Source organism: Cydia pomonella, chromosome 6, assembly GCF_033807575.1.
Source record: "Cydia pomonella isolate Wapato2018A chromosome 6, ilCydPomo1, whole genome shotgun sequence".
Lineage (NCBI taxonomy): Eukaryota > Metazoa > Arthropoda > Insecta > Lepidoptera > Tortricidae > Cydia > Cydia pomonella.
Window position 1 is genome coordinate 3,796,011 of NC_084708.1, and position 23,196 is coordinate 3,819,206.

Consider the following 23,196-nt stretch of genomic DNA (forward strand, 5'->3'; position numbering starts at 1 on the left):
GAATAGAATAGAAGAAATGGATATTTGGAATTATGGATATGGATGGTATGGATTTGGAATAATGGATATATGGATATTTGGAAGACATGGCAAGGCAACCGATTGCACAATTGGTAAATAAGAAGGTTTCGGCACTGTTTATCTTCTCCGTAGCCCATTTATTGTATATTTTGATGTAATGACTGTTTGTTGCCATAATAAAAAAAAGATATTAGGCTTCATAGTCCGTTTCTTTTAGCATTAGAAAGAAGGTAAACGATTTTGACGTATTTTTTTAATGAAAAAGCACTTTTCAAAAATAAATCACTGCAAATTCGTAACAATTATAAATCATATACGATCATTTACATTCTCATACTTTCATAAATAATAATAACTGATTTTTAAAAAGCGTTTTTCAATAAAAAAACGTCAAGATTGTTTACCTTTTTTCTAATGCTAAAAAAACGAAATATACTGACGCAAAACTGCGAGATCAAATTTCGCTTTTTTTATTTAAATAAAAAAACAACCTTTTTAGCAGACCTGTTTAATAAAGTCAACGAGTGAATAAATAATGTTATCAGCATTAACCGTCTGCTTACAAAATTACAATATTTCAAAAATTCAGAGTCTGATAAGACTTGAACTCGCGACTCCAGTATGCCAGCCCCCCGCTCGATTATTCGCTGCAGGCGGGTACGTCTCGGAATATGATTAGAAGTAATATGCAGAGAGTATTGTTTAGGAATTTCTATAAGTCCCCATCTAAGTTCAAGTCATGACCCAGCGCGCGACAGAAAGCAACCACCAGTTGTTCTGCGTGTAACCTCCTAGCTGCATCGTCGTCACCTTAAATAATAATTATTACTTTATTGGCGGAATATAAACACAACAAGCACAAAACTTTCTTCATAAACTCTACATTCGCATATAAGTAGAACACACATATAAGTTGACAGTGTTGTACATAATACCACCTACCACCAGCAATCACAGATATAGACAGCGGGCCAGGAGCATATTTAGTCAGTCATCGCCAACCGGCTGATACTTTGTTTAGATGCTGTTTTAAACTTAAAAAACCGTGGAATGACCGTCAGTTGTAAAATGAACATGTTAAAAATATGCGCCTACCACTTTATGTGCAGCAAACTATGCGTAATGTGTAAATTGCGTAATCCGTTGATGGCTTTTTAGGCGATTACGCGTGATAAAATGCTACATGCAACGTTTCATGATTTGTTTTGCTATCATAAAAGATATAGCGCTTTATTTTTTACATGTTCATGCGACCAGCTGATGTTTTTATCACCGCTGACGATTTTTTAAACTAACAACAGCATCTGAACTATCATTTGACAAAGTATCAAACGGGAGGCGATGACATTTTTTTTTTGTTTTACGTGTTTCGGTGGCTGCCATTCTTCAACCCACCAACGGAGCGGCAGCTGACGTCCACGAGGGTTCATCATACCTAGCCGTTTATCACTACACGAGTTTTCAGCCGGGAGGATTGGTCATAGAAATTGTTCCTGGCTCGCGAGTCGCGGTCTAATATGCAAGTTGGAAACTTTCTCACAAAGCTGGGAAATTACATGAAAATTAAATGTTCCAAAGCTAAATCGAAGTCCTGGAAATGAATGGAGGAATCACTGTTCAAAATGTAACGGGTTTATTGCTGATATTGTTACGCCCATGGTCCAGTCAAGTGTTAAAATATGGGTACACACAAGTTGCTCAAAAATATGTCCCATAGCTCCTCTGTTGGCGAATTAAGAGTTATGGGACATATTTTTGAGAAAGTTGCGTGGAGCCATATTTTTACACTTGACCGTCCATGACCACTCGTCCATTCGATAGAAATATGAAAAACATGTGAAAAAGTCACCTTCAGCGCGCCGTGCCGGGAGCATTGCTAGTGCGTCTGCAAACTGCTCTGCTCGCTCGACTGCGCCCGCCTCGTCGGCGCCCGTCCACGAACCCCAAGATGACGAGTCGGATGATGAGTCATCTGTAAATTGTTTATTACAAATAATTTACAGATTGTGACCAGATTGTCTCAAGAGGCATTCCATTCCAGTCTTATGGCAGCTAACTCAAGCAAATCCGTAAATACGCCGAATTGTGAATTGTTATAATAAGTAATGGAATTCTGCCAAAAAGATTATATGTGTGTTTGTGTGTCGTATTACCATTCAAGTCAGGGGCGGGCGCTCTGACGGCGCCAGCGCGGCGCATCCCCGGCCACGCGTGCGCATGCAGCGCCTCACGCAAGCGCGCTACTCCTGTCGTCTCGGGGAAATCCTCATCTTGATCGGCAGGTGGCGCTAGTAGCGGCACTAGTTCGTAGTGTGATGTTCGCGCCCATGTCGCTAGGGCGGGGGGTTCGTGGTCTATTTGGGCGGCGATGAGGCGGACGGCGTTGCGGGACGCTCGCGCGGCAGCCGCGCGACGCACGCAGGCGGTAGCATCTGAACACTGATGAATTATTTTCTTAATAGAATAACATAATGCGAAAATTATTGGAAGCAATTTCTTAAGTTTAAAAACAATGACAAACTTTTTACAAAAATTTTGCTGTTATCTAAACAGCCCGCATAGCCAACGCACATATCGTTCACGCTCCGTGGCGAACGAAACGCAACTGTCACAGTCGCACTAATATGGAAGAGTGATAGAGAGAGATGACTACGGTACGATTGTAACGTTGGCTACGCGGCCAGAGGGTCTACCGCGAACCACGTTCGACGTGTTGCCTCTCTGTCGCACTAGTAAATTCTTACGTAAGTGTGACAGGGAGGCAACACGTCGAACGTGGTTCGCGGTAAGCCCTCAGGTCATTTAGAGACAAATGAGCAATAAGTACAAAACCATGTTGATAAAGACATTATTAAAATAATTTGATAATCTTCAGAACTGTTGTAGTGGTTGAAATTAGGGTGATAAAAAAAATCATGGCCTAGTTGGCCTTCAATTTCATTTACAACTTGTAAAAACAAATATCATTGTTATCACACAACACTAGAGAGACCATGAAAGGTGCTAATTGTCAGAAACAAGAGTATTACAATCAAGTTTTATTATATTTCAATAAGTACAGGATGTGCAGGAAATATTGATTGATATAGATTTTTGTTTCAGAATAGACTCCTTTGAAACCAACAAATTTTCCAAAAAAAAAAACCAAACATGTTCCAATGAATCCAGCTTATATTCATGAAGACAAGTCCCATTTCCCGAAAGTGCAATCTAATTTGAACCTTAAATCCAAACGCTAAGTTCAAATTCTGTTGACGCTTATGTGGTTGATAAATCGTACAGTGTAAGGGTTAATAATTCAATTGACGAAGTCTTAATTCGGAAATATTCAATTTAACAGCAGCTTTTCTAATTTGTAGCAGCATTTCATTGTAACCTTAGAAACTTACTAGTCTCAGACGAAGACAAGTTGGCAGCACAGACAGTGCAAATGTTATTTAAATGTTGTAATAAACCACGAACTTTCAATCAACAATCTACCTTTTTAGGAAATATCCCTTTTTTTTTTACAAATGGGGATATAAGTTATTATACGCCAACTGGTAGTAGTCTAAAAAATCGCCACTCCCCTTGATTATAATCTATCTGTATCTATTATAATTTGTACCGTATTGTAAAGGCAGTTTAGGTTTATATTACTTAGTGAATGTTACTGGTCAAAAATCACAGACTACTTCCATTGGTGGATAATTTGGTTGCAATGGTTGCTTATTGATTGTAAACAATGTTAACATATTAAAAATAGAGGATGGCGAATCCTGTTTCCACCGTGATACAGTTGAATACTAGTACGGGGAACAGATGTAGCTTACTTTATTCATGAAATGTTGATCATATATTATTTTATTGTAATCTAAACAGTGCAGTTAATTGACCAATTGTACACCTTATTATATTGACTTAGGGACTGTAGTTGGCCATGTAACTGTACTGTACTATATCTACTTGCTAAGTTAATTAATAACTATATCTATGTAAACAAAAACGTAAGCAAATATTGTCCTTTATTACTGAATAAAGATATTTATTATTATTATTATTATTAATGTAAATAACTGACCGCTTCTTGGGTGCATTTGATAACAGTCTTAGGCATGCTCAACTGATGCTGAATGCGATAGTACATACTGGTCAAGTAAGTTGCCATACCATGATTTCTTCCACTAAACTGTTACCTGCAAAGTTAGAAATAAATGAGTCCACTAACCTCATCCTCAGTAAGATATATGATATGTGCCTGCACATCATCCCCAGGGTCTGGTTCACAACTGTCTGCCAGCGCCCGCAGACAAACTGACGCACTGTAGTATTTGTTGGTCAGGTGCCATACGGGCGCCGAATCCTGTTCCTCGTCGCTGTCGTGTGATACACCGTTGCACTGAGGCTCGGTGCCGTCATGCTTCAACTCTGAAAAATGGTCGAAAATTTAATCTATCTGCTTTTTGTTCCACGAAACTTTATTTTTGTAAAAAAATCTTGGGGGCGGTGCCTGGGGAGTTTGGTTTTGCAACTCGGGACTAAAAAATATTATCTTCTTTCGGATACCTGATATTATTGCTGACGCGGAAGGAGTATCAGCAGCGCTGACTAATATCACAGGCAAATTATCATCTCCAGGCATGATAATTATTATTTATCCAACGATGATTGTTTAATCTCGGTTCCAATACGTTTCCTTGATAGTAATCTACGTTATATTTTGCTATTTGATTTTGCACCGGTAAAGAAATTTAAGTGAAATTGTTTTATTAACATAACATTTATGAAATGTCAACAATATGCATGTCAAATCATTGTCAAATGTAATTTGACAATAGACAAACGTTCAAAAATTTAAACAATTTTTCTTAGGGGTTCCATACCACAGAGGGGTTCCATATGTCACAAAGGACAAATTACCGGTTTTCTAGTTGCAATCACTACTTGTATTGAACTCGGAACGCATCCAATTCTATATTGCACGTGTTCTTTATGGTAAAAGTCTATAGTCTACACTATAATAAGAAAATTGAAGTATCTGTATCGCTTTTGTAGTCGCGTTTTCAGCAATATCATGGTTAAAATGCTGTTATAATTGGTTAATTCTAAAGACGTGCCTCATTAATCGTCGAAAACACGTGCAGTGGAAAGACAATTAGATATTTTATACAATTATATGATTACTCGCTTTCATTTGACAAATTGCGCTAGACCGCATATTTAAAATGGCAGCTTTACCACGTAGAATAATCAAAGAGACACAGCGACTGATGCAGGAGCCCGTGCCCGGGATCAGTGCGGTGCCCAGCGACACGAACGCTCGCTACTTCCACGTAATCGTCACGGGTCCAGAAGACTCGCCATTTGAAGGTGGACTGTTTAAATTAGAACTATTTCTGCCGGAGGACTACCCCATGTCGGCGCCTAAGGTTAGGTTTATAACGAAAATATATCATCCTAACATAGATCGGCTAGGTCGTATATGCTTGGATATACTCAAGGATAAGTGGTCGCCGGCGCTGCAGATCCGCACGGTGCTGCTGTCGATCCAGGCGCTGCTGTCGGCGCCGAACCCTGACGACCCGCTGGCCAACGACGTCGCAGAGCTGTGGAAGGTGAACGAGAGCGAAGCTATCCGGAACGCCAAGGAGTGGACGCGGAGATACGCCATGGACAACTGAGCGCGCGCGCCGTAGTGCCTCCCACTCGCGACCCGGGTGGACGAAACTAACAAATATATCATGTTTTAAGAGTGCAAGTTATGTTAAACACCCTAGACCGAGTAACTTGTGAAGAGACAATTGTGGAAATTTTATTATTAGTGGGAGGGCCGTGCTTGGTGCGGGCCGCCCCAGGTTATCCTCTCGCATTTCTATGTAGCCTCGCCCTTATTTGTCTTGAGCGGAGCTCCGGTCGCCCCGTTCACACGTAGCTTCGTTACGATACTAGGTATGCATATTTTTTTACCGTCATCTATGAAAATATCAAAAAAATGTACTTGGAGACTTAAATGTATATATTTCATGGTTATCAAATTTGGTTAATTTTATACAAAGAATAGTGTGTATCGTCACAAAGTTAAATGTCTTTGTAAGTGTCTTGTCTATGACCACAAGTGCAACCCGCAATATGCTTGATACATTATATTTGTGTTAGCTGTAACTACTGGATCTCTAGTGATACTGATATTTCATTTACTTCCCATTGCTGGAAGAATTATAAGCGTTTTTTTTTCACTGATACAGCTCCATCAACATGATTTCACTATGGATTTTTTTGTGAACTATTATTATATCTTGTATAAAAGTTATCATTAAATTGTATTTATGTAATTAATTTGGCTTTGTGAGCAAACTTCAGAATACATAATATACAAAATTAATCAATATTTTATTTATATTCATTCCTTTCACCTTATCTGTGTGTATGTATATATGTATGTATGTCTGTATTATATTATCTGGCCTAACATCTTAGGAAAACTGGACCTAAGGAAGTCATTAGTCTTGATTAGTATTGGTAGTTTACATTTTAAAGTAATGTTTTAAAATGTTATTGATATGAATTGAATTAGTTTTAATAAAAAAAGGACTGTATTTTTTATTGAATAGCAGTCCAAGGACACACTTATGGTTAACAGAACAAACAAGTTAATTTTTTTTATTTTTTGTAACATGGAATAATTTGAAATGTCTGGGAAACAGTGTTGGTTAAGTATAATAAATATAGACCATAATTTATTGAAAGATTCTATTATTTTGTAGACAGTACCTACTTCCTTCTTTGTGTTGTAAAGGAAAAAGTGAGCGGTAGGCTACTGCAAGCAATGAATTTTGTAGATTGTCTATCTCTATAACACTTGTCATGTCAGTCAGAATTACGAAGTTCCTGATTACCCTTTTAAATCAGTGGTGTGGACTAGGATCTAGGCTCTCTGTCCTCACTTCAAGGCAGCGAGTTTGCATCATAGCTTAATCACCATAAAATGGTCAAAAATACTAAATTGATTTAATTGACATATGTATATATAAATCATACAATACACAGGGAAAGGTGTACTTTTTAGGGTTCCTTAGTCGACTAGGAAAAAAATTGTAAAACAAAAGCTTGATAAATACTTTCAATGAAAACTGTAGCGAACATCGGTTTAGCCGTTTTTGAGTTATTGCAAAAAGTCTTCTCTTCTTAGTAAAAGTGTACAAAGTTCTGCTAAGGTACTCCCTTATGTTTGTAATGTACATGATACTAATAACCCTCGGTTAGCCTATTCAGAATGGTAACTACTAAGGTCCGACCGAGAACGCTTTTTTTGTCTCGGCCGAGACCGAGATTCAATGGGATTCTCGGCCGAGACCGAGACCGAGACCGAGAATTTATAAAATAGAGAAAAAATACGAATTTTGCACTAAAATTGTTTTTATAATCGAAATTCGACGATTTATCAGAAAAAAGTTATCATAATCAATTCCTAGCGCTATTAAACAGTATTTTTAGGGTTCTGTAGCCATAATGGCAAAAATCGAACCCTTGTAGTTACGTCATGTCCTATGTCTGTCGGTCTGTGCGTATGTCACAGCCATTTTACTCAGAAACTATACGGTATATTTTATAACCAAAGTTGGAACGTAGGTGTAGATGTATTATGTAAGTCGCTTCTTAGTTTCGAAAAAAATAATGTAAAATATATTTTCAAATATATACTCCGTATAAATGTAACAAGAAGTAAAAAAAAAAATCATGTGGCTCATCATTAGATAGATCTTTAAAAATACAGAAAGGTTGCTAAAACGTTTTTTTTATCAAATAAATACTTTTGACATTAATCGATTTAAAAAAAAATTGTGTGATCCCCTCTAACTTTTGAACCGGGAGAGCAAAACCATTAAAAAAATTCTAAATAAGCAAATAATTTTTCAGGAAAATTATTTTGAATATGGAAGAGTTATAAAAAAAACTGATCTTCTTATTAAAACGACAAAAGTGCCACTAACATACGCTCTTTTGCTTGTACGGCTTTTTTGTATTATATGAAGGTACGGAACCTTCCATTATGCGTGGTCCGACACGCACTTGGCCGGTTTTTCAGTACGGATGTGCACAAAAAGAGGTAAAATAACAATAATCAAAATAAAGAGTTCTATATTGTAACCCAAAATATCCGCCACAGGTGTCGTTTTGTACTTACCTACTGCTTTGCTTTTTCCCTTTGACACAAATATATTTATTATCAAAATATCCAGTGTCATCTTCCACTTACAACAAGTTAATCTAAGTTACATCCCGATAACAATATACACCCATTTATTCATCAATAACAACTACCACAAAACGAAAAAGAAACAAATGAACAAGTCATTACTTGCAACCGCGCCTATCCGATCCCAACACTTAGTATTTGATAAGTAATTGGCTTAAAATGTGGCTATGAAACCAATTTAAATCACAAAAAACGTCACACCAACCGGGCGATGCAACCAACGAGTGGCTTAGACCCCGGGGATCGTGCGCGGAAAATTCATATTCACCAATGATAACTCATTGCTCATTCTCGGTCTCGGCAAGAATCTCGGCCCATTTTGGCCGAGAGCCGAGACCGAGATCTCGGCCCGATTTTTGGCCGAGAATGCCGAGACCGAGACCGAGACCGAGATCTCGGTCGGACCTTAGTAACTACCCTACACTGAGCATGGCCCGTCACCCTCTTGGCCGATTGTTTTAAATAGCTTTTACAGTACATATGGGGCTACTTTATAGCACTAGTGCGAGAAGTAGCATATTACGTTACTGTGTCGAACATTTAAAGGGCCATATATACTGTAAAACGTTGTACGATACATGTGCGAATAGGTAATTCGCAACTCGTGTCGATTTAAAACACTCCCTTCGGTCGTGTTTTAATTTATCGCCAGTCGTTTCGAATTTCCTATTTTTCGCACTTGTATCGTAATGTACTATTATGTTAGAGTAGAGCATCATGTCGATTTATGAGATCAGAACCGGACAAATGCGAGTTGGTCTCGCCCACCGAGGGTTCCGTACCTTTTAGTATTTGTTGTTATACCGGCAACAGAAATACATCATCTTCGAAAATTTGTACAACTGTCTAGCTATCACGGTTCATGTGATACAAGTGATACAACCTGGTGATAGACAGACAGATGGACGGACGGACAGCGGAGTCTTAGTAATAGGGTCTCGTTTTACCCTTTGGGTACGGAACCCTAAAAAGACTTAAGTAAGTACTTATTTGATATGGGCATATGAGATTAGGTAGGGAATTGTTTTTATATCGACAAACAATTTAAATGTGCCAGACGTTTTTTTTTTTCATTTATTATTTATACTTATATACCAGTGGCATTAAGAGGGAAGAATAGCTTTTCGAATCTAGCGAAATAACGGTATTTTTTCTATGAAATTGCATTTCGGGAGAAAACGTTTTCCACAAACTAAATCTTAACTATGTAACAAATCCCTTTGATTTGGATATCGATCGCTTTAGCATAATATTCTAGATTTCGCAATTTTTAAAAAATATTTTTTTTCTTTTGCAAATTTTGAAGAAAAGGAAAATCTATAAACCTAGTTTTTCATTGTGTCAATAACATACTAAAAAACCATGGAGAACGGGAAATATCTCGAAGTGGAAAAACGTTTTCTCTTTTTGTATATACGATGAAACATTAAGGCCTCTAGGGTTGTCACATGCACCATTTTTAACCTGCTTTTTATGGTGCAAGGGTATTTCAGCCATACTTTCAACTTCGTCGTATTTGTGAACCGCAGTCGAGTTTAACTCAGGTCACCTCAGGTCAACTCGTATTACAGCGCGGCTTACGTGGGCGATGACTGGCGAATGCGACTCGGCGCGGCGCGGCGCGGCGGCCCAACGGCATTCGGAGATCGCCCACGTAGGACACTTCCATAGGTATCAAAGGACTGAATTCACCCGCGCCGCGCCGCTTCGCGTTCGCGAGTTATTCGCTCAGGTAAGACACTACTTTAACCTCTCCTATTGAAGCTTCTATCTACTTCTATACTGATCGATTCTTCTAACTACTTAAATACCTATCCTATCCAATTTTTATGGTTCCGTTCAGCCTGCTAAGAGAAATACATTTATAATAATATCCTTTATAACGTTGAATAATAGGCGGGTCCTCAGAGCGAGCAGCCGCGAGAGGCAAATGAGGAAATGACTATCGTGTGATGGAGATGGAGTTGGAGTCCTATTCGAGTAGTATAAATATCAGGTCGTGACATGATTAACGAATTTGGAGACTAGTTTGTAGTGTAGTTATTTAAATTATTGAGAAATAGATATTAAAGCCCATAAATCATTTTCGTAGTAAAATTTAAATGTCATACAGAAGTATATATATATTACAAAAAAGACTAAAACATTGACATTGTTTACCACGAAATGGGCTCGTCTCAGCATATTACTGACCAGAAGGTCAGCGCTGATCTTCCGGCGAGACCATTTGTGGGCCACGATTGCAACTGTACGGCACGCCTCGTAAAAACGAGTAACAACTAACTTGAAATTTATTTACTGAAGGTACAGACAGGACATCTACGTATCTACCTACCCATTAACCACAGTAGTAGATATTCGAAGGCAAGCCGCCTAGTTTGGCTTTCCTTTTCTACTAATATCTACGAAACGTTTTTAACTATATATCGATTTAAACAAGACTATATTCACTCATAATTTTAAACGAATACGGGACTTAATCGCGTAAACTTACGTTTTTAGGGTTTTTATATTTGGCCTGAAGTTTCGAACGTGACGTTAGAGGTCACAGGCAGACTGGCGAGGAATTGTATCAACATCTTGCTGCACGGGTTTTGCGAACTACCCGCACTTAATCTTGATTATTCACTTGTACGCTAGGGTTGTCACTTTACACACAACACTCACGACATCCGATGGTATGTGATTAACGGGATATGATATTTTTCACCTTCACTGGAATCCACGAAGACAGGAAGGGCAAGATGTTGACATAATTTCTCGCCAGTCTGCCTGACGAAACGCCAGGCCAAAGATAAAAAAAAACGTAAGTTAACACGATAAAATCATGTATTCGTTTAAAATTTTAAGTTTTTAACTGTTTGATAAGTAGGCATGTCAGAGGGAATCGAGTTTTGTAGATACCCGACTAAAATTGTTACTGCGTCTTATTATTGTCCTTGCGACAAAATCCTGAATCTATTTTGTTTGTTTATCGCCAACCTTGTCAATCTGGCCCGATAGCATTTGATCTCCGATTCCTAATCTCAATGCAATGACCGATATTGATAGTGACGTCATCACAAAGGACGCACCAAAATAGGTGTCATTTAAGAGCCGTTAGTTAGAAGCTTAGAGTTAAACCAAGATAAGTTGGCAGCGATTTTGATAGCCCAGACGGTGCACGGGTTATCTTAAACCATTTTTAAACGTCAAACTTCTATAGAATTATGAAAATCGCTGAAAACTTATCTTGGTCTGACTATTTCGGTATGCAGCCTTATACAGGGTGTTTATTTAGTCATCTGCAATAATTTACGGGATGAATATATAGGTCATACTATGAGATCAACCCCGCAATCGCGCAAAAAAAAATGGCTGGTTCATACATTTTGGCTGTCTGCCCTTGACATTTTCTAAGAGTATTTTTTTTTACTATAAAAAAATGACCAATTACGTGCCGCCGCGCTCCCATAGTCCAAAAAACTAAACGGGGCGCGGGGGACGGGCGGGCGCTATGGCTTCGAGCGTTTATGTCTTTTGTCTACTGAGATAAGTATCTCAGTAGACAGGTAAGGTAAAGTAAGCTGAGGTAAGTACCAATTCTCAAAAAAAGCTATTATTTTAGATGACTCGTAGAAAAAATATTGTATACAATAGTGACACAATCATGCTTTTCAATCTCGTACCTTACTTAGATAACTCAGCAAGCTTCGTTGCCTAAACACGGTACTCGACTGAAAAGCTCTATTATACCACGATTGTATAAAATACTATTATTTTACTGTTGGGTTCCACTTAAGTAATTGAACTTTTTTAAATAAGTACTTATCCTATATATGTAAATAGAAAATAATATTAGGTAGGTACTTATCTACCTAATCATTATAAAAAGTATTTATTTTAAGCAAAGTGCTAACAGCTGTGCTAGCAGTAGGTATTAATTACAGCCGCTTGCAGAGATAACTGACCCCCTGCATAGAAATTTGTTAGCAGGGGGATCAGCTATCTCTGCAGCTTATTGTATCTAATACCTAATAATATTGTACTTACTCATAAACTAGGCAGGTTCATTAGGTCCATTCGTTGCTAATAATAATGACGAATGACAGTTTAATGTATCCGTTTTCCTTATTTAATAGAGGAAAGAAGGCATAAAGTCAACTTTAGTACCAATTAAGATTGAAATGTAATGGACAGTTATATATTACATACATTTAGTTATACAGTACCTACATACATTGACATATATTTAAGGACCGGCCTTACCTAACCCTTACGAATTCGAGCCAATGGTGCAGTCTAACGCAACTAGTTGCGACCAATCGCTCGTGTGATGCGAACTCATCAACCAATCGCGTTGTGGCGTTAGACTGCACGATTGGCTCGAATTCGTGTGCGTGACACCGCTGTATTGGCCCCATTCTTATTGCCCGCAAGGCCCGTCCTTAGATATACTCCTTCCTTGCCGTATCCGGCAATGGCGACTCCATCAACAATTCTTATCCGGATTATGAAATGCCCTTATGTGGCTCGCAAAACCAAACTTTGTTTTGAAGATGCGGTTATTGCCCGCAAGGCCCGTCCTTAGATATATGTCAATGCCTACATACCATAATTATTATTTTCATAGAGATAGATAGGCGCCTGCTCGTGTGAATCAATCTGAGGTTTATGATGGTTTGTATACTAGTAGGTGCATTTGATTTTCTACTTACAGAAAATTAATATAATAAATTCGATTTATAAAACACGGCGTCCTTATAAACTGGAAATATAGAGACCGGAGACCCTGGGAGACTCTGGGAGACCAAGTTTAGCTTGGAAAACACATGAAAACTCAAAAATACGCGTTTTATCAGAGATAAGACCTAGCTAGATCGATTTTTCGCCTCCGAAAGCCCCCATTTAGCAAATTTAATCGAAATCGTTAGAGCCGTTTCCGCGATCCCCGAAAGTAAAGTTTAAAGAACTTAACTTGATTTCTTATTGATACACTACGAACTTGACACGTCTCGCTGTGCATCTCGCTCGCACTTTTAATATAGGATTATTCCCACTATCGTAGTTACCACCAAGTTGTTACCGGTGGCCAGTGGTAACAACTGAGATTTTTCTTCACCACTGGGGACAATTGAGAAAAAAGGGAATTATTTTTCTCAGTTTTAGACCAGTTTACTGTATCTGCTGTAGAGGGAAAAACCGAGTCTATATTTATGTCGATTATATCACTTTTTTTAAGCTATTGCATAGCTTCTATCGCGGGCCTTGAGCGCGGGGACCGAATCCAGAAATTCCGTAACGAAAAAACCTCACGCTCCCCACTTCGTCTAACGTCGTTTCAGTTCGGCAGTCTTCGACACGGCGTTGTGTGCGTGCGATTAGACGTATTGTACGACTCTACGAAACTCGCACGAATCGAGACGAGCTGCTCCGAAATCGGACAAATACATAAGCAGCTGTTTATAGTAATCTGTATGTATCATTGATGTACGTAATAGGGGTAGATGAGGTACCAGGCGCTCGATCGTGAGCCACAAAATATAGGTTCCGGGACCTATATTGAATTAGTCGTACGGGTGACGCTGAAGTGTCAACATTGTCATCAAATTCGATTAAATATTGCCAAAGAATGCCGTGTTGCGCCTTTTTCCAGTGCTTCAATAGCTCCAAGCACAAAAACAAAGCTCACGGTATCACTTTTCATTCGTAAGTACTGTTATAACATTTGAAAACATATTTTTTCTAAATAAAATTAAAAATTTCCTTGTTATTGAGTGAGCGCGACAGCTAAATAATGCATTACCCATGTGAGAAACACGTTTATCCGAGTGTCAAGTAGGCCTGCCCACTTCATGCAGTGCATGCATGCCCGAGTCAGCAATTTTTTTTAATAAATAATGCAACTTTTTAAATCATGTGCTCCTATTCCTTGAAACTATAGAATGTAACCGGTTTTTATTTTAATATACGAATAACCGGTTGTTAACCAAAAATCCAGTTTTTCTGATAGTATTGTTAAAACAATATCTTGCATTAACTTGAAACCCAAATATCGGGAATAGTCCATCAAAAATTACTAAATAGTACTTGTACAACAATAGAAAAACTATGGACAACATTTTTAACGAGAGCTCGGATTTACAATTTTAATATGCGAGTTATAGTGTAGTTTTAAGATGTATTTATGTATGTTGAAAACTGTGTAAAAAATATTTAGAACAGATATTAGATCAATCAAATTTAACCTTTTATCATAAACAAAAGAAATAAATAATAATCATCTCTATTTGTCAAGTAAAATGTATGATGACTGGTCTGGCCTAGTGGGCAGTGACCCTGCTTATAAAGCCGATGGTCCCGTCCCGGGTTCAAAGTTCTAATGATGGAATCCATAAAGAATTGAGGGAACACTTAAAATCTTATAGGTACACATATAGTGATTTTTGTATTGTTTGTCTACAAATTAAGCATTTTCATCCAAAAACTGGCAATTAGTGTAGTGGAACTGCTGATGATAAACAGAACGAAACTCCCTAACTACAATAAACAACACAGTAAATTTGCTATTACTATTGGCTATTGAAGCACTGTTAACTATATTTGGTTATCCCTGTTGCTCGTTGTGCACATGTACATTATAATGGTGTGTAGTATTTGCAAATGAGTGGGTGCTGGACCAGATTTTAGTTTTGTCAACTATTAACGTCACATATCTACCCCTTTTACTTATATGTATCCATTATGTATATTGTTATTGTAAATAAATAAATAAAATATACAAAAAAATGGCTCCCTTAAACAAATAACTATGTACTATTTCTATTTTTTATTTGAAAAATTAATTATAAAAAATACAAATAAAAATGTATTTCTACTTCAAAACTCATAAATCACATGTTTAAATAGTGTGAAAAAAGATACTTAAATAAAAATCTAACAAAATAAATAATTATTTATTTGGATTTCATACAATACTAACTTACCAGTAGCGGCGCGTGAAAATTCTGGCTAGGCAACTCGGAACAAAAAAACACCTTAACATTATGCGCTAGGTGTGTCCTTGGGCGCGACCTTTTGCAGTTAGTGTATAACCACCTTTGCCATACTATTATACACACATCATACAAAATATCACTGGTTTAGTAACTTTATATATAAATTTGTGCACACAAGTAAATAAAATCACATAAAAACATTTAAAACTCTAATAATAACAACAAGCCTTGGTAACAACCGGGACGGGAGTGTTCACAAACACGCAAATTCTAAAACCTATTACTACAAACCTACAAACAGTACTTTCTTTGAAGAAACGTTCTTTATCAAATTATTAAACTTGAGACTACATAAGATTCTTGGATTTTTCTATTAAAATTCATCATTTTTTTAAAGGTTTTTACAAAAATTGTTATCAATGCTAGCAAAATACTGTACAATTTTACCCATTTATTCAATTCAATGTTTTTGTATGGCAAAATAGGTTTAAATTCAAATGAAGCAGCATGTTAATAATAACTGACGTTATCGCGGTCGTGTACAGAGGGCCTACCGCGTACCCCGAAGTTCGCAAATTACGAGCATCTTTCTCTGTCACCCTAATTACGCCATTGGAGTAAAAGAGAAAGTAGCCCGCAATTTGCGTACTACGGTGTTCGCGGTAGGCCCCTCAGTGCTCGCGGACTTTATGAATATGTGTGGGCATTTTTCCAATATAAACCTTATGCTATTACGTTTAAGGTTTTTATTCAAATGAATAACCCGATACAAGACCGAGTTGCTTTGAAGCTCATTCGCGTGGACTCTCTATAGCAAACTTTATGAGCATGTGCGTGAGTTTTCGTATCTGTGTAGTGGCGCATGAATGAATAGTCAAGCTTAGCTTCACTTCGCGCGCCTGCTATGATTAGTGCTTTAGTAAATCGTGTTATCAATTCCAAGGTAATGTAATACGTAGTGTTTTCATTATGGATATATTTTTAATTTTAATGATGATATATAAGTTTGGTTTATGTAGCAATAAGTTTTAGGCAAGCCGGTGGGAATCGAGTTGTATGGACCCGCCGCCCCTGTAACTTACTAACATTTTATAGCTCAATGCCACTTATAAATCATTAGTTTATAAATCCTAGTGGGAATTGTCTCAGGATGTAGGTTGCACTTATAATGTAAAAACCAATATCCTCTTTTCTGTATCATCTGCCTATGTCTGTTTTTTTTCCCAATAAAGAAAAAAAAAAAAACGAAATGGTCTGAGTTTAATATAGGTGTATAGGTATTTATGTACAACAGTGAATAGCTGTACTTGTAAAATTTGTGTATAAAGTGTTTTGAATATGAATGAACAAAGTGCATTTATTATTGATGAAGAAAGTCACGAAAAAATAGTGAAAGAAAATGAGTGAGTACTCTATATACATACATTTTATTATTATCACAAATGCAGTATTAATTTTGAATTGAAAATATAATACTGCTATAAAGATAACCTAAATTTTTGATATTAAAATGAGCGATATTAAAAGTAGCCCTCTTTTATACACACAAACACACACACGCGTATAGTTTAAATTCTCAATTTAGATTCTCAATATAATTGATAAAAGGTTAAATTTTGAGGGATTGATTGATAATATATATATATATATATTATCAATATATATATTAAGAATGAATTTATTTATATATATATATATATATATATATATATATATATATATATATATATATATATATATATATATATATATAAATAAATTCATTCTTCATTATGTATATAACAGAAACAATCTTGTTGGAGATATTTGTGCGTGCTTATGCAAACTTAGAAATGGCCTACAAATAGTTATGGTAGCAATTTACATTTCTCCGAATCCAAAATTGGACGAGGTGGAGCATTTTATTCATCGCACTTTACTGGAGTACACTGAAGAAGGGTCGAAAATACTTGGTACAAATGGTAATAAATTTCCACTTATCTTGGCTGGCGATTTCAACATTAACTTCGCTGATAAAAAATCAGAGCGGTTGACAACTTTTCTATCAAAAACATTGAATTTGAAAATGAATAATGATCCACAAGAGTCCACAACGAAATATGGGACGACCATTGACGCGGTATTTTCTAGGTATTTAGAGGATATTAAGTCGCAAACTTATGTTTCTTATTTCAGTTATCATAAACCTATAGTTTCAATGATAAATATTCCTGACCCACATGTATTGTAAAATAATAAAAATATTTTAAACAATATTAACTTTTTATTTATTTAATAAAAGAAAAATTTGTTTTCTTATCGGTCACCACGCTCAAAAAGTGTAACTTGAATTAATATCAAAGAAAAAGAAATACTGCATAAATAAAATAAATAAATAATTATAATTGCATAAGTTGATACAAAATGCTATGCAATAGCTTTACCGCGGCAGTCCCCGAGTGCCACACGTCTTTTTTTTTTTTTATACCACGACGGTGGCAAGCAAGCATACGGCCCGCCTGATGGTAAACAGTCACCGTAGCCTATGGACGCCTGCAACTCCAGAGGTGTTACATGCGCGTTGCCGACCCTTTAAAAATCTATACACTCCTTTTTTGAAGAACCTCATACTGTAGACCCTCGGGAAAACCTCGGCAGGTAGCTCATTCCACAACCGGAGCGTGCGCGGGAGGAAGTTCCTCTTAAACCGCACAGTGCGTGACCATTTAGGTTCTAGGGTGTGAGGATGAACACCCTGCCGACGGCGGGCGGTGCGGTGATAGAAAGTAGCCGTGGGCATCATGTCAAACAATTCTTCAGAGCACAGCCCATTGTACGACACTTCCCATAAAGACGACATTTGCTTGTATCTTTATAGGAATACCTGACAAGGCGTCGTTCTGGCAAGAGCCAAGTGGGACGTTTTGCCAGCCGTCTAGTTACCACCAAAGTGAGTTGGTAACTGGTAACTACTGAGAATTATTTTTCTCAGCTGTTACCACTGGTAACAACTTGGTGGGATCCCGTTACATCGGACAATAAAACAACAACGACCAGTTTGTTCAGTTTATTCTTAACTTTAATGCAGACTAGAATAATACTCTTAGAAATGAAAACAACAATAGTTATTTCACATGTTACAGTGTACCTACCATACCAGCTCCCACGATAAAAGCTATACTTATTATCTGTCTCAATGTAAATAAATCTTATTCACAACAGCTGGCAATATAAAATTACATCAGACTATGATATAATATTAACTTGAACATCGATAATGTTTGAATGGTGTTGCCAGCGTCCGAAATTATAGTTAAATCTGGGATAATTTAAATTTACAACAGGGAAATTGGGAGTGAGAGAAATGGCGATACAAAAGGCATAAAAGACGCCGGCAGAGAGGTAAAATTAACGTGTATGGATTTAGTATAGATAAGGTCAAAAAACTCCATAGGGATAATACAAGCAAGATGTTAAGGGTTCTAATGGTCTTATAATGACGATTTAGTCAATTTAGTAAATATTTATACATAAATAAATATTAGAACGCGTCCTCAGAGCGCTAAGCCTAGCTAAGAACATAGGACATACATTATATTATAGGTTACATAGTAATGCTATAGCGACACTATAAAATTTACAAAATATGATATATCTTTTGAAATGCTACACGAAATAATGCTTTCATCCATTACTATATCCACTAATCAATTCATTTTTTAAATATAATCACGGTAGAATGGTCTTAACACATCGATAGACGTTTAAAAGATGTCTTGTCTTAAAATTTGTTTTTCATGGATTCAAACCACATACTACAAATGTACAACAGTTTCTAATTCGAAAGAAAATTGTAACGTAATCACATTTTGTTCAATGGTGCATATATGACGTTCAAAATCTATAATTTATTTTCTCAAAATACTGGAGCGTTCTCTCTATTCAATTAAAATAAAATATCAATATATATTTTTCTATAAACTTAACGAAATTATTGATTACTGTCGATGATCAATAAGTCATGGAATGATGAGGCGAAAATATAAAAAAAAAAACAATAATTATTACAAAATAATGGCAGAGATTAATTAATATATATTACTTAATACAAAACTTAGGAAAAATATTCGACAAGTATGGCAACACAAAGTCTCTGATCAAAAATGGCGTAATTTTTTTTTTACTTTACTTGACAACTAATATGTACGTTAATATAATGTACCTATATCCGGCGTTTATTTGAAAAATATTACAATTACAAACTAAGCAGATATGAATGGGGTATGTAATATTCAATCTATTAGGTACATTTAATTAATGGAGTATAAATTCGTGTCATGAAAAGGTTTGAGCGTAGATTCAAGTCAAATAAAATTACCACACTAGTCAAATGAGTTACAATAGTTTCAACAGTAATTTATTCAATTTATTTATTAAGGAACCAATTTAGTCAAGAACAAATAATAAATTTTATTAATTAAAAAAAAAAATTAGTCAAGTAGTGATCAATAATATTGTCAAGTCATATAAACATCAAAATGAATTGTAACATTTTACTAATATTAATAACGTGGGTTTTATAACAGCTTGATAACACTCGAACCTTTTCATAACACTGGTATAAATATAAATACACATAGTCAATCAAAGGACTGACACTTGCATTTACTTGCCTTAGATAATGACCTGAAATTTCAGTGATCTCAAAATATGCTGGCAACATTTTTTAACCTTTTAACCGCCTCACGTCTATTGTACCTAATTATTAATTTGGATGTTTATTCAAATAAACACGTAGATCAAGAAAAGTGTTAGTTAAAAAGTTTAAAAAACGGTAAAATTAAACTAACATGATACAACAGCAGTAGGGCTAAGATAGTCGGCTCTTTATCATTTGTCACCATGCCTGTCACGTTCTAACAAGTATGTAAGCGTGAAAGTGACGGGCATAGTGACAAGCGATAAAAATGGAACCATACTGCCACTGCAGAATCAGTCATCATATCTATCTTTATCAGATCCCAGTGTAAGCGTTAGGGATTTCCAATTTACGTATCTGAGAAAAGGTTACAAAAGTCAATCCATATAGTATTGTGATAAGTCTTATGATATCCAATAATATCTGCAACACACTTCGCTCTTTTCTTAAGAGGAATTCCTAGTTGCGATTTTTCCATACAAACGCTCGCGACTGTTTCCTCCCTGGATTTTTAAAGTACAGCAATGATTTTTTTTTTCAAATAAGATCAATATCATCAATATCTGTGCTATGTTTTGCTTTTTTGAATTATTTTATTTTGAAGAAATTTACAGCGCCTCTAAAATCGCAAAAACGGCTCAATTGAATTGGCTGCAAAAAAAGGCGCAGTATACAAATATAACAACAAATATCAAAAAAATCAAAATATAGCGGCATAGATTATTTCTTCCACTTGCAGGTTCCAAAATTTCATAATGATTGGTTGCGTTTTGGAGGAGGAAACAGTCGAGAGCGAAACCTCGATTTTTTTGCGTGGGAAGTTTAGTCCGAGCTGCAGTTGTTTTTTATCAAAAATTCGAGATTTGATGTTGCTCAGCTAGGAATTCCTCTTAACACATTGAACGCCCATTCGGCGGATTCTTTGTCCGTAGCGGCTTTCGTCTACAAAGCGGGAAAAAGCCGATCCCAGCTACGAGCGTAGCACTACGAAAACGTTGGCAGTGAATGTGTTAAGAATCACGGAATTAGCCACTGCGATACAATCCAAGTTACGCCTTTTTACTAAAGAAAGTGACGTAGAGTTATTTAGGCAATTTCTCGACTATTAGTTGCTCCTATTAAAGTGATACGTAAAAAATCCCGTTTCAGTAAATGCAAGTGTTATTAGAGAGATACACAACTTATCCTAAGTACCTTATTCAGCCACATAAGCATTTATTAAGCGTCCCGTTCTGTCGTCACGTTTCGCGCGGGATTTCGAGTATTTTCAGGCTAAGCTAGTTGTTGGGCCCTGTCACCGTCACTTTGTATATAGATCGTGTCATTCACGAAGACGCGTGACTCATATTGTTATTTTATTGAAGGTTAGATTTGACAAATCTGCGCGTCATCGTGGATGACACGAACTATATACTATAGAAAATAGAGCATAATAAATAGTATGTGCGTTGTATTTCGACTTGAGTTTCACCTTTTGACCGCCAAAGACGTCGACTGACGCGCGCCGCTACAGTCCGATATCAACCTTCGTGCACCGATAAGGTTCAAGATGATGCGCCACACGATAGGCGCCACGTTCAAAGTTTTTCTTAGTTCATTTAAAAAAAAAAAAGCAAAAAAAAGAGAAGTTATTAAGTAAATTATTTTTAGTCGTTCTTGAGATTCATAAATACAACACGCAATTTTTTTTTAAATTACAGATTCATTTTTTTCTTATGTCGTACGCAATATCAACAATACACACGTACGTATGTACCAAACAAATTACTTAATTATTTTATAAATTAAGGAAAAGCAACAATAAGAAACTACCTCTTCGGTTTTACAGGCAGTTTCCATTTGTCAGCAGAAAAAGCGGCATATTAAAAAAAAATGTGCGATGGCTTAACCTCCCATAGAAAATGAATTTCGCGCCTTTTTCTACAGACAAAGCATACAACAAAACACACCCAGTGTATCAGTATACATTATCTGAATCGGGACCCAGATTGTCTATGGTAACGGACATCTGTCAGATAGACTGACGCCCAATGATATTGTATTTCAATGTTCTGCCCGCTAAAATAAATGGCGACAGCTTTCAGCTGTTGGTAATCTGGGTACCTAACGCGAAAAGCGAGATTCGCAAATTGCGGGGATCTTTCTCTTTTACTCTCATTAAGACGTAATTAGTGTGACATAGAAAAATGCCCGCCATCGACTTCGATTTTCGCGGTTATAAGGCGGCCCTGTTTTGTTTATTTTACAAGACTGCGATTTTCTTATATAGGGACTTCCACAGATTGGAAAATATTGCCACAGACAACCATCCAGGTGTCGACCGTATATCAAATTTTCGTACGCCCTTAAATTTTTTATCTGTTTTAAAGTGAAGCCATGACAGGGCCAACATTAATGGGCGTGTAATATCGTAAGCAGGCACTTGTGTCGCGCGGCGGCGCTTATATGAACACGGGGTTTTCCTGGCCCGTCAGCAGACGGAACATTGATGTCGGCATCGTTTTCATTAGGATCTGTAAAAATAAAAGATAAGGATAAGTTCGCCTTTGTACATTGCCAACTTTTTATTTTTATTGTATCTTTACCTGTCCCTTATGTACAATAAAGTGTTTACATACATACATAACATTTGGAGTCAGATAAAATTATTTTTGTCAAAAATGGACGGCAAAGTTGAGTTTTTCGGTTAAAAAATAGGTCACGTTGTTTATGGTCAGTCAAAAATTAAAAAAAGTTAAAAACATTGCAGTCTCGATTTCAGGATTGCAGGCAACATCAAATGAAGGCATGTGTCCATTAAACAGCCAAGCAGATAATCAGTACTTAACTCTCTCAAACTCCCAAGGTCGTCCGTTTAAAACGAATCCCTAGGCAGCAAGTGGCTACCTCCGAGCCTCGACAACAACGTACTATTAACAATCAAGCAATATCGCTGGCTGAAATTGCAAAACTCCTAAATCTGTATGACTCTGATAAGGGGTTTGCGACTTTAACTGACTGAAAATAAAGTTGTATACCACTCCGTTTAGAAAAGACAAGTATTTGTGTATTGTTAAAGTCAGACTAAGCCAACTCTGCACTGACTATGCAATAGCAGCAGCGTGTCAGCATATTTTTTTTTTAATTTATCTTCGCAATAAAAAGTTTCTAGCTAATCTGTGGTTTGTGGGCGGGCATAACATGAGAACAAAGCATTTTTTATACGGATACCAGTAAGGCCTTATGATCCGAAAAAGCGTTGCGTTACAACCTGAGGTTAGAAATTGCGTACGCTAAATTCGACT

The 23,196-nt window shown here is 36.7% G+C and overlaps 3 protein-coding genes across 10 annotated transcripts in view; 1 reads left to right on the forward strand and 2 right to left on the reverse strand.

Annotated features, from left to right (window-relative positions):
• Positions 1-513: 513 nt before the first annotated feature.
• Positions 514-4,899, reverse strand: LOC133518726 (uncharacterized). The gene is made up of 5 exons (XM_061852406.1): positions 4,567-4,899; positions 4,229-4,428; positions 2,175-2,460; positions 1,871-1,993; positions 514-831 (listed from the first exon to the last, which is right to left on the reverse strand). The coding sequence occupies exons 1-5, from the start codon at positions 4,640-4,642 to the stop codon at positions 734-736; spliced, it is 783 nt and encodes a 260-aa protein (XP_061708390.1). The 5' UTR covers positions 4,643-4,899; the 3' UTR covers positions 514-733.
• An 86-nt stretch (positions 4,900-4,985) lies between these two features.
• Positions 4,986-6,382, forward strand: LOC133518731 (ubiquitin-conjugating enzyme E2 N). The gene has a single exon (XM_061852415.1). It carries the CDS (start codon positions 5,226-5,228, stop codon positions 5,679-5,681), a length of 456 nt encoding a protein of 151 aa, XP_061708399.1. The 5' UTR covers positions 4,986-5,225; the 3' UTR covers positions 5,682-6,382.
• An 11,883-nt stretch (positions 6,383-18,265) lies between these two features.
• Positions 18,266-23,196, reverse strand: part of LOC133518719 (protein lin-10-like) — a 247,449-nt gene continuing 242,518 nt past the window's right edge. For all 8 annotated transcript variants that reach the window (XM_061852393.1, XM_061852391.1, XM_061852388.1 and 5 more), the window contains one exon: positions 18,266-22,425. In XM_061852393.1, the coding sequence (XP_061708377.1) occupies positions 22,354-22,425 (72 nt within the window). In that variant the 3' untranslated portion in view covers positions 18,266-22,353. The remainder of the gene's footprint in view (positions 22,426-23,196) is intronic.